We start from the raw sequence: 13,269 nt of genomic DNA, 5'->3' as shown, positions 1-13,269 counted from the left end.
AACACTTTGATCACTTTGCACTAAATTGGACTTTATTTTTTGTTGTTCTAATTTTGTACAATTAAAAATAGTGCATAGTTTATATTTGTCTTGTGAATGCTTCTTATTTGGTGTTATGTGACTGTGATGTTGCAAAAAGTAAGTTTTTTGTGCAGATGACAATAAACGTGACTAGCATGTAGTATTTCCTGTAAAAAAAAAATCCTTTTTATTTATTTATTTTTATTTAGTGATATGGTGTGGAATCGGACTTCCTGGTCCTTTGAGCCGTGCCGCCCACAACCCCCAGTTCAACCTTAGCCTAATTCCGAGACAATTTACAATAATAAGTTAACCTACAAACTGGTACGTCTTTGGACTGTGGGAGGAAACCAGAGCACCCAGAAGAAAGCCAAGCATTCCACGGGGAGGACGTGCAGACTCTCAGAGAAGATGCCAGGATTGAACTCCAAACTCCAATGCCCTGAGCTGTAATAGCATCATGGTGTCCCATTTCTTTATTGTATCTCTCCAGACACTTTGACCATGAGTCTAAAATTCTGTCTATCAATATTAATTGTCTGGCATTGTCAAATTACTGTTCCTAAATTCTGTTATAAGGACTGCAAATGCACTTGGTTACACTGGAGTCATTACTATAAATTAATTCATATATACATATGCATGCCAGCAACCATTCTGCATAAATCAAGTCAAATTAATCAAATAAATTGAAGTGTGTCAACTTTCAAAACAGAAAGCCAATTTAAATAATTTATGACTGATTAGATTCTGCAAATCTTCTCACTGCGTTGCAGTAAACTGATTAGCCTCCATCTCATTAACATCTTCATATACACTCAGTGGCCACTTTACTAAGTACCTCCTGTTTTAATGAAATGCCCACTGAGTTCATGTTTGTGGTGTCTGCTGCTGTAGCCTGTCAATGTCAATGTTCGCTGTGTTGTGCGTTCAGAAAAGCTCTACTGCACACCACTGTTGTAGCGTGTCGTTATTTGTGTTTCTGTTGCCCTCCTGTCAGCTTGAAGCAGTCTGACCATTCTCCTCTGACCCCTCCCTTTAACATGGCATTTCCACAAATCACACTGCCACTCATTGGATGCTTTTTGTTTCTCGCACCATTCTCTGTAAGTTGTAGAGACTGTTGTGCATGAAGATTCCAGGAGATCAGCAGTTTTTGAGATATCCAACCACCCCGTCTGGCACCAACAATCATTCAATGGTCAAAGTCACTTAGATCACATTTCTTCCCCATTCTGACGTTTGGTTTCAACAACAAATGAACCTCTTGACCACGTCTGCATGTTTTTATTCATTGAGTTGCTGCCTGTTAGGATAGTGTGGTGAACTACATATACCTGTCTGGACACGCCCCCCCCCCCACCCCGACTGCTCCTGTGGCTCCTCCCACTGACCGTGGCTCCTCCCACAGACCCCGGTATAAAGGCGATTGGAGGCATAGCCCTGGCCTCAGTCTCCAGAATGTTGTGTGGTGGTCACTTGCTGCTTGTTCTTTCTTCCAGCCAATAAAAGCCTATATCTTGCCTCACGTCTCCGAGAGTTATTGATGGTGCATCAGATAGATTATAAGGTTGACATAGTATTGTGGACTGAAGGGCCTGTACAATATTGTAGGATGATGGAGGGAACATACACCAGACCACATTGAGGCATCAGCAGAGGAAAGGGTGAGCAGTTTCAAGTTACTGGGTGTCAACAACTCTGAAGATCAATCCTGGGCCCAACATACTGATGCAATTACAAAGAAGGCATGACAGCAACTATATTTCATCAGGAGTTTGATGGGACTTGGGATGTAACTAAAGACATTTGCAAATTTCTACAGATGGAGAGTATTCTAACTGGTTGCATCACCGTCTGGTACGGAGGGGCCACTGCACAGGATCAGGAAAAGCTGCAGAAAGTTGTAAGCTCTGTGTGGTGAACTAGATATACCTGTCTGACTGCTCCTGTGGCTCCTCCCAAGACCCTGCTGACTGCCCCTGTGGCTCCTCCCACAGACCTCTGTATAAAGGCGACTGTGGCCTGCTGCTCTCCCTCATTTTCCCCAGGATGTAGTGTTGTTCTTCAGTCAATAAAAGCCGATATCTCACTTCCTAAGTCTCGGCGTGAGTTATTGATGGTGCATCACTCTGCCAGCTCCATCATGGGCACGAGCATTCAGGATACTTTCAAAAAGATGACATCATCATTAAGGAACAACCCCCACCCCACCTCCATCACCCAGGACATGCCCTTTTCTGATTGCTACCGTCAGGGAGGAGGCACAGGAGCCTGAACACACATACTCAACATTTTAGGAACAGCTTCATCTCCTCTACCATCAGATTTTTGAATGGACAATGAACCCATGTACACAAACTCACTATGTGTTTACTTTTTGCTCCCTCTTTGCACTACTTAATTTAATTTTTCAAATATATTCTTAATGTAATTTATACATTTTTAATTATATATTGCAATGTACTGCTGCCACAAAGCAAATTTCATGACATACTGTATGCCAGTAATATAACCTGATTTTGATTTTCATTCTATGCTCTTTTTTTTAACACATCAGTACAGAAACAGATCATTCAATCCATCTAGACTATGCCAAACTATTAATCTGCTTAGTGCCACCGATCTTCACTGGGACCACAGCCCTCCATACTCCTCCCATCCATGTACCTATCCAAATTTCTCTTAAACGTTGAAATCAAATCCAATTCTGCTGGCAGCTCATTCCCCACTCTCTTCTATGTTCTAATATTTACTTTGGAACTAGTTTCCAGAGAATGAATCTTTGTATAAGAATGGTGAATTATTTAATTATTTGGTATTAGTTTTGCAAAGGGATTGGCTAATTGTTCGGTTTTGTATCAACCGTCGTCTGCCTTCTAAGCAATTGTCCCTTGTGTTAAAGAGCTGTCGCATCAAATCATTGTGTTTTATTTAGACAATGCTCATGAAACACGAAGCCTCTTTTAATAGATTCCCAATGTTTTGCTCTCAGCTTTACAATGGAGAAATGCAGGGCTGTGCCAAAATATATAGGGCAGGCTGTGGCTTTATTTAAATGCAACACATACTGTAGATCTCAGTTAACTCTAACAGCAGAGAGCAGGGAGGACACAGCTAAACTTCACAATTCCCCTGTAACACAGATCTGAGTAGATTACAAGATGGAATTCTTAAGTTTTGTTTTCAAGATTAGCATTGTTTTTCACATGTACATCGAAACATTGCAACATATGGTGACGAGTGCAAAATGCAGGGGGAACTCAGCAGGCCAGGCAGCAGCTATGGCAAGGAATAAACAGCTGACAATTTGGGCTGAGACTGAAATCTCCTGATGAAATCTTAACTGTTAATCCCTTTATAGATGCTGCCTGACCTGCTGAGCTCCTCCAGCATTTTGTGTGTGCTGCTCTGGATTTCCAGCTTCTGCACAATCTCTTGTGTTTAACACGCGCTGAAAAGAGCCATTTGCGTCCACAACCAACACAGTCTGAGGATGTACTGAGGGCAGCCCGCAAGAGTCAGCATGATTCCAGCGCCAACGTAGCGTGCCCACAACTCACTGTACATCCTTGGAATGTGGAGGAAACCCATGCACACAGGGAGAACATACAATCTCTCTGCAGACAGTGGTGGAACTAAACCCGAGTCACCGGATCTCACGATGAGCACTGGCAATGTCATAATTCACGTGTGGAGGAAAGACTTACTCCAATGTCAAGATGGCAACCAGAGTTTATTCATAAGAATTCCAACAGAATATCAGTGGCAAAGCCGAGCGACACCGTGAGACGTAACATTCTCAAAAACTAGGACCCCATGATTAGCACTGATCGGGTGTCTGCTTAAGAAATACAAGTAACATGGATTCTCAGAATAAACAGAACAAGTTTAAACAGAAAGCACTAGGATACCTCATTACGAAGAGCAAGTCGCTCGAGTAAAACACAAGTTACTCCAAATGCTTAGCAACTTTCGTTAAATAACAATTAAACAATTCAGGTGCTTTAAAATCTTCAGAGCCCAAAGCTCTCTGGCACCCTACATAGGCCTAAAGAGCTCATCACACCAGCACTGTGATAGCATTACACTAAGAACTAGGCTATTGTGCTACCCACAGTTAACTGGAAAACCACAGGAAATTGAGGACTCAGCTGATGTTCACAATCCCTGCACATAAGAGATCTGAGTCAGTCATACCACATTTACAAGGTGGAGTTCCTGTTTGTATAATGTTTGGGCCAGCATCTTGCAATAATTTAACAAGGGATATAAAGAACTGATTTGTGTTTCTGTTGCCACTGGATTCCCCAAGTATTGCTGTTTTCTCCTGCCCTAGTTTTCAAATGTATTGCTGGACATTTTCTAACCTCATTCCTGGATCACTGGCTGCTCCTTACCCTACACATTAATTCACTGCTGATGTTTTATTGATTTGCTGCCCTGAATTCTAGACTTCCCAATTTTTCATTCTAGATGCCCCATTGTAACATCACTCCTCCCCTGCTGGATTTTCTCCTCTCTCCTCCCCAGGTCCTAATTTTCTATCTGATCTCTCACCAAAGTTTTTTAAAATTCCCCCTTTTTGGGTGGATTCACTGGCAAGGACATTATTCACTGCTCCACCCTAACTGTCCCTGACAAAGTAGTGTTGAACAATCTTTTAAAAATTCTGGCATTCTGATATGCAGTTAGGGCAGGGAGTTAGATCCAGCAGGGCTGAGGGAAGTGATTTATTTCCAAGTCAGAATGCTATGCTACTTGGAGGGGAATGAATTTTCCTTTAGTACGTTGCATTTTTCCCAAAGCACAAATATTATTTCGGGTCTAGTATGCTCAGTGAAATATTGAGACATCTGAGCATCACAAAGCATCAAAAGCGACAGACCTAATGAGGGCAAAAAGATTGGTGTGGATGTGATAGATGAAAGGGCCCATTTCTGTGCTGTTCAACACCAGAACTCTCTGACTCTATCTCTGTGAAAGCATATTGGAAGTAACTGCTAAACTCAAGAGATTATGAACACAAAAGGTGGAAGTAAGATGGCGTGGTGCTCAGACGCAGCAGCCTCTCAGGGGCCAGCCAAAAGTGTTTTTCTCTTTTTTTAAAATGTCCTTTTGACATTTACAACACGGTGCTTCACATAAAGAACTTTGGGTACTGCATCAGTGAGCTGCTCGTTGGCAGAGGAAATGGACTTGGTGCAGACCATTTGTTGCTAGCTGCAGGAAGCCATCAAAAGCAGTGGAGTTGGTGTGTGAAGGTGGCAGACAGTGTAACAGCAGGTTGTTATCTTGGATATTACTCTTGCGGTCGCAAGACCCTGATGGACTTTGTTAGTGTACGGTGTCGCAGGTATTCTGTTGGTGCAACAGATGGCGGGGAAGCAGCATGGCCTCAAGCCGTGGGCTTGCCTGCTGTTGTAGTCCAGGAGAGGAAACACTGGAGGCAGTGTAGCGTGGTGTCCATGCTTGGGTGGTTGGGGACTGGCATCTCCTGTTGGTGTTGCCCTCCACTGCTCAATCGGTGAAATGACAAGCTGGATTGCGTGGACTGCCAGGAACCACAGCATCAATTTGTGGGACATGTCACTCAGGGACTTGGGTTATATATATATATATATGTATTTTTGTGTGACTATATGATTGCATGCTATCTTGAATGTGCTATGTGTGCCTTGCACTGTGCTGTGTTAGGTATGCTTTGCACCTCAGCCCTGGAGGACTGGTGTTTTGTCCTGCTGTATTCAAGTGTGGTTGAATGATAATAAACTGGAACTTGATCTCAACGTTAAGAATAAATCAGAATCAGGTTCAATATCACTGACATTTATCATAAAATTTGCTGTTTTGTGGGTGCAGTGGAGTGCAATTAAAAACAAACTATATATTACTGTAACAGCGAACTGAAACAACCAACGCTTACTGGTCAGCTGACAACCAATCCCCAACTGACTTTCACTGACAGGTCATTGGTCTTACCAACATTTCAAATGTTCTTGGGGAAACCATTTAAATCATCAAGCTTTGGGATGTACTGCTGAGTTTTGAGATTTTTTGTAGTTGTATGGTTTACTGAATAAAGGTTTATTTCAAGTACTGTCTTTATTTTTCCTCCTCGTTTCAGGTCTGATCAGAAATTATAGGTGAGTGAACGCAGCAATTACAATAAAAATGCAGCACTGTACTGTGCAAAAGTATATATGTGTGTGTGTGTGTGTGTGTGTGTGTGTGTGTGTGTGTGTGTGTGTGTGTGTGTGTGTGTGTGTGTGTGTGTGTGTGTGTGTGTGTGTGTGCGCGCGCGCGCGTGCTAGGGGGGTGTGGCACCGGTGCAGACACACCCAGCCCTGAGACACCAGGTAAGGTCATTTGATTCCAAACAATTGGCTTATTGATCATTACAGAATGTCTCTCTGGTGCTTCCCATGCCCTCCCCTCTCCCTCCCCTCTTTCACAACCATGATTTCCCTCTTTCTGCTCCCTTCCCACTCTCAGTCCACAAAAGAGACCCATATCAGAATCAGGTTTATCAGGAGAAGTGTTTAAAGCAAATAAATGTTTACAATTAATAATTAATTTAGTGCAGTTTCTTTCAGTGAAGTTATGTATTATTTTACAGTGGAAAATAGGGTGGGGTGGTCTGATAGAATAATGTTTAGCACAAGGATTTACAGTGTCCAAGTTGCATGCCATATTGGACAATGTCTCCCATCCACTGCATAACGTACTGGTTAGGCACACGAGTACCTTCAGCCGGAGACTCATTCCACCGAGATGCAACACTGAGCGTCATAGGAAGTCATTCCTGCCTGTGGCCATCAAACTTTACAACTCCTCCCTTGGAGTGTCAGACACCCTGAGCCAATAGGCTGGTCCTGGACTTATTTCCACTTGGCATAATTTACTTATTATTATTTAATTATTTCTGGTTTTATTTTGCTATATTTCTACTCTATTATTGGTTGGTGGAACCGTAACGAAATCCAGTTTCCCTCGGGATCAATAAAGTATGTCTGTCTGTCTGTGCCAGCAATCATTGACTGGGTTTCAATTCCTGCCACTGTCTGTAAGGAGTTTGCACATTCTCCCCGTGATGGCATGGGTTTCCTCTGGGTGCTCTGGTTTCCTTCCACAATCCAAATACATACAAGTTAGGGTTAGCAAGTTTTGGGTATGCTATATTATACCAGAAACATGAGGGCACTTGTACACGTCACATCATTGGATCTTTTTAGTTGTTGATGCCAACAACACATTTCACTGTGTGTTTCGATGTTTCAATATACATGTGACAAATAAAATTAATCTTCTAGAACAGGGATTCCCAACCTGGGATCCACTGACTCCTTGGTTAATGGGAGGGATCTATGGCATAGAAAAGTTTGGGAAGCCCTGATTTTGAGCAACAAACACAAGATGCTTGAGGAATTCAGCAGGTCAGGCAGCATCCATGGAGAGGAAAAACCAGTCAATGTTTTGGGCTTAGACCCTTCACACTGGTCTTCTAATCTTGACTCTAGCCTTGTCAATTAATTTGATCATACTTGCTGTTAATGATACCCTTAAGATGCAGTGAGAGAATCATTTGTGAATAATGTTGGTCATGATCTAAAACTGCCTTTCACTACCTGTGTCAGGCTTCACTGCAGTATCCATTGGATCACTGCTGATCAGAAATTTGTTATGAGCATGACCGTCAGCCCCCCGACACCTCAACAAGGATCGAGAGCATTAATCAACAGCCTCAGAACAGAGCAGGGCTTCCTAACCAGGGGGACTATGGAGCCCTTGGTCCATATTGGTCCATGGCAAAAGAAGGTTGGGAATCTCTGGAATAGAGGGACATCCATTTAGAATAGAGATGAGGAGGAAATTCTCTAGCCTGAGTATGGTGAATCTGTGGAATTCATTGCTGCAGACGGCTGTGGAGGCCACGTCATTGAGTATATTTACGACAGAGTTTGATAGGTTCTTGTTTAGTCAGGGTGTCAAAGGTTACGGGGAGAAAGCAGGAGAATGGGGTTGAAAGGGATAATAAATCAGCATGATGGAATGGAGGAGCAGACTCAATGGGATGAGTGGCCTGGTTCTGCACCTATGTCTTATGGTGTTAACTGTGGTCCAACATGGTCTTTGGGGCTTGCTTTTTTCCAAATATGGGTAAGAATAATAAAATAATTGAAATAAATCAAGATATATGTTATTATACCTTGGAGATCCAGCAGTACGGTCCCAGTGACATCATCGAGCCCCTCAATGATTTCACATTTGTATTTGCCGTAGTCCTCCAGAGTTAAATCTGTAATTGTTATAGAGGCATCATTCTCATCATCGTCATTCAGGAAAACTCTTCCCTCGTAGTTTCCAAAACTTTTCCAGTTGTTTCCCAATGAAACAAAGACATCAATTTCCTTGAGGTAATCTGAGGTGAGTTTGGTCCACTTGATCCTGACCTTGAAAGGACCGAAAAATCCGCGAACAGGAACCGGCTTGTAGTAGAACTTGCAGGGCAGAGTGGCGTTGCTGCCCCGATATGAGATAACTTTAGGTTGATCTATCTTTATGCCCAGCCGTGATTCACTATCTACAAAAGCAAGACAAAAGAAACATGTTAACAGAGGTTCAGTTATTATTTTTCTGTAATGCTTAGAAATTGGTACCAAACTAAATCAATATTGATAAGTGAACATCAAAATCATGGGTATTACAGTCTTGACCAATACCTTCATGTCTTCTCTAGGCACAGGTGAGGTTCTGGAGGACAGGCGAGTGGCTAATGTTGTACCTCTATTTAAGAAGGGAACAAGGGAAAACCTTCAGAACTATAGACTGGTGAGTCTCTTGTCAGTAGTGGTGAAATTGCTGGAGAAAATTCTTAGGGATGGGATAAATGAGCATTTGGAAACCCCTGGCCCAATTAGTGAGAGTCAGCATAGCTTTGGTGCGGGGCAGGTTGTGTCTTACTAGTTAGATTTGAGTTTCTTGACAAGGTGTTGCTGAAGATTAAAGAAGGTAGGACAATGAATGTTGTCCACATGGATTTTAGTAAGGCATTTGACAAAGCCCCTTATGGGAGGCTAATCCAGGAGATTAAGATGCATGGGGTCCATGGCAAATTGGCTGCTTGGATTCAGAACTGGCTTGCACATAGAAGTCAGAGGGTAGTGGGTGAAGGGACTTATTCGAGCTGGAGGTCTGTAATTAGTGATGTTCCGCAGGGATCTGTGCTGGAACCTCGGGTATTTGTGATGTATATAAATGCCCAGGATGAAAATGTAGATGGGTGGGTTAGTAAGTTTGTGTATGATAGCAAGATTGGTGGCGTTTTAGATAGTGTAGAGGACCAACAAAAACTACAGCATGATATAGATATGGGCAGAGAAATGGCAGATGGAGTTTAACCCAGATAAATGTGAGGTGTTGCATCTTGGTGGGGCAAATGCAAGGAGACAGTACACCGTTAAGGGTGGTGAAGAAGACTTATGGACTGCTTGCTTTTATTAGTCGAGGCATTGAGTTCAAATGTCAAGAAGTTAAGTTGCAACTTTATTAAGCTATAGCTACAGCACATCTGGAGTATTGCATACGGTTCTGGTCACCCTGCTAATGGAAGGATGTTAGGCCTTTGGAGAGAGTGCTGAAGAGGTTTACCAGGATGCTACCTGATTTAGAGGGGAAAATGCTATCATGAGAAGCTGGACAAACTCGGGTTGTTTTCTTACGAGCAGCAGGGGCTGAGAGGAGATCTGATAGAAGTTTATAAGATTATGAGTGGCATAGGTAGAGTAGACAGGGAGTATCTTTTTCTCAGGGTGGAAATGTCTAACAACAGAGGGCATGTATTGAAGGAGAGAGGAGGTTGGTACAAAGGGAATGTGAGGAGTAAGTTTTTTACTCAGTGAGTGGTGGATGCACTGCCTGGTATGGTAGCAGAGGCAAATACATTAGAGGCTTTTAAGAGATGTTTAGAGAGGGACAGGAATGTAAGAAAGTCAGAGGAATATGGACACTGTGTATGTAGGAGGGATTAGAATTTGGGTTTTTAATTTATTTTTTAACCCAATAAAAATTTGGGTTTTTAATTTTTTAATAAATTAAAAAAAAATTTATTTTACGGCACAACAGTGTGGGCTGAAGGGCCTTTTACTGATCTATGTTCCGTGTTCCAAAGTGAGATTTGCTTTGAATGCAGTATACCGGGCCAAAAATGTACATGACCCTACTTGAACATTTATCACTGTTACATGACCTCACTCTTTAACTTATTCTTCCAGTGAATTTGGATGATTCACTGGGGCTTTTCCCATGAACAAGAGATTCTGCAGATGTTCGAAATCCAGAGCAACACACACAAGATGCAGGTCAGGCAGTATCTACGGAGTGGAATAAACTGTAAATGTTTTGAGCCAAGATCATTCATCAGGAATAGAAGGGAAGGGTAAGAAAGCCAGAATAAGAAAGTGGGGTAGGAAAAGGACAATCAATTGTATCCATGCAATCATGGGGAGAATGAACAAACTCCTTACAGACAGTGATGGGAATTGAACCCTAATCAGTGGTGCTGCAAAGCACTCCGCTAACCGTAACACTACTAAAATGACATCATATTTTCACAGACATTGGACCTCTTACATCATATCCATGGGGTTGGAATAATTCCTCCACTGAGAGTCCATATTTTTATTCTTAGCCTCAGATATCAGTTTTTAAGGTTTATTGATTAACTGTTACAGGAGGACTGCCAGTCTCAATCAGCCAAGGGTTTCCTTGCATCATGCGGCCCTTTGTTGGTCGGAGTTGACCGTGGATGTTACGTCCCAGCTCTCTACATGATATGCAAGCCAGGGCAGTATGACGTGGAGAGCCCATGTGGCAGGCTTCCCTTCTCCATGCAGCTGATGAATCCAAGAGAACGGTAGAGACCAGTAGAAATTGGCACCAGCAGCATTGCAGGAGTTACCAGTCAGCGTAGAACTCAACGTCGGGCTACCTTAGGGACTTTGGCTCCTGATTTTTCCCTCTGGGTTTATTCCTGAAGCTTTCCACATGAGTGGGTATAGCTGCAAGGTAGCAGAGGTTTGAGATCCTTCTCCAAGATGAGCTCTCAACTTCTAACAGTCCAAAGCAACTAGTTTTAAGGCACCAGTAACCTGTCTTTGCCCCTTCTCCTGTTAGTAAAAAACGGTTCTGCTGGGCTTAGTAGCTAAACCACATGTGAAAGCCAGGAACTGGACTTGATTGTCAGAGGCTATTTGAGACGTACAGTGCTGGGAGCACTTAATAGATAGAGGGAGCTTGTCCCCACTGCCATACCTGACTATAATAACCTTAAGGTACTTTCCTTGCCAACACATAGGCTAATGGCACAAGATTTCATAAACAGTGTAGTCAATATTATGGATTTCCAGGGCTACATCTGTCTAACAACAATTGGGATGTTTGTCCAGCAGGAAGGACAGGACATTCCTACAGATGGTAGGACAGGGCATTCCTGCAGTTGGAAGGACAGGACATTCCAACAGATGATAGGACAGGACATTGTGACAGATGATAGGACAGGACATTCCGACAGATGATAGGACAGGACATTGTGACAGATGATAGGACAGGACATTTCTGACAGATGATAGGACAGGATATTCTGACAGATGATAGGACAGGACATTGTGACAGATGATAGGACAGGACATTCCGACAGATGATAGGACAGGACATTGTGACAGATGATAGGACAGGACATTCCGACAGATGATAGGACAGGACATTTCTGACATATGATATGACAGGATATTCTGACAGATGATAGGACAGGACATTCTGACAAATGGTAGTACAGGACATTGTGACAGATGATAGGACAGGACATTCCGACAGATGATAGGACAGGACATTTCTGACATATGATATGACAGGATATTCCGACAGATGATAGGACAGGACATTGTGACAGATGATAGGACAGGACATTTCTGACAGATGATAGGACAGGATATTCTGACAGATGATAGGACAGGACATTGTGACAGATGATAGGACAGGACATTCCGACAGATGATAGGACAGGACATTTCTGACAGATGATAGGACAGGACATTCCGACAGAAGATAGGACAGGACATTGTGACAGATGATAGGACAGGACATTCTGACAGATGATAGGACAGGACATTTCTGACATATGATATGACAGGATATTCTGACAGATGATAGGACAGGACATTCTGACAGATGATAGGACAGGACATTTCTGACATATGATATGACAGGATATTCTGACAGATGATAGGACAGGACATTCTGACAGATGGTAGTACAAGACATTTCGACAGATGATAGGACAGGACATTCTGACAGATGATAGGACAGGATATTTCTGACAGATGATAGGACAGGATATTCTGACAGATGATAGGACAGGACATTCCGACAGATGATAGGACAAGACATTGTGACAGATGATAGGACAGGACATTCTGACAGTTGATAGGACAAGACATTGTGACAGATGATAGGACAGGACATTTCTGACAGGTGATAGGACAGGACATTGAGACAGATGATAGGACAGGATATTTCTGACAGATGATAGGACAGGATATTTCTAACACATGATAGGACAGGACATTCTGACAGGTGATAGGACAGGATATTTCTGACAGGTGATAGGACAGGACATTCTGACAGATCAGGACATTTCTGACAGATGATAGGACAGGACATTCCGACAGATGATAGGACAGGATATTCCGACAGATGATAGGACAGGACATTCCTGCAGTTGGAAGGACAGGACATTTCCGACAGATGATAGGACAGGACATTTCCGATAGATGATAGGACAGGACATTGTGACAGATGATAGGACAGGACATTCTGACAGATGATAGGACAGGACATTCCGACAGATGATAGGTCAGGACATTCCTGCAGTTGGAAGGACAGGACATTTCCGACAGATGATAGGACAGGATATTCTGACAGATGATAGGACAGGACATTGTGACAGATGATAGGACAGGACATTCCGACAGATGATAGGACAGGACATTGTGACAGATGATAGGACAGGACATTCCGACAGATGATAGGACAGGACATTTCTGACATATGATATGACAGGATATTCTGACAGATGATAGGACAGGACATTCTGACAAATGGTAGTACAGGACATTGTGACAGATGATAGGACAGGACATTCCGACAGATGATAGGACAGGACATTTCTGACATATGATATGACAGGAT

General features: G+C 42.7%; 1 protein-coding gene across 3 annotated transcripts in view; it reads right to left on the bottom strand.

The window, feature by feature from the left end:
- LOC140739075 (hyaluronan and proteoglycan link protein 1-like) overlaps nucleotides 1-13,269 on the bottom strand; it is a 117,762-nt gene that overhangs the window by 20,746 nt on the left and 83,747 nt on the right. For all 3 annotated transcript variants that reach the window (XM_073067031.1, XM_073067025.1, XM_073067028.1), the window contains one exon: nucleotides 8,231-8,605. In XM_073067031.1, coding sequence (XP_072923132.1) covers nucleotides 8,231-8,605 — 375 coding nt within the window. The remainder of the gene's footprint in view (nucleotides 1-8,230; nucleotides 8,606-13,269) is intronic.

Source organism: Hemitrygon akajei, chromosome 2, assembly GCF_048418815.1.
Source record: "Hemitrygon akajei chromosome 2, sHemAka1.3, whole genome shotgun sequence".
NCBI lineage: Eukaryota > Metazoa > Chordata > Chondrichthyes > Myliobatiformes > Dasyatidae > Hemitrygon > Hemitrygon akajei.
This window is presented reverse-complemented; position numbering and strand designations above follow the sequence as displayed.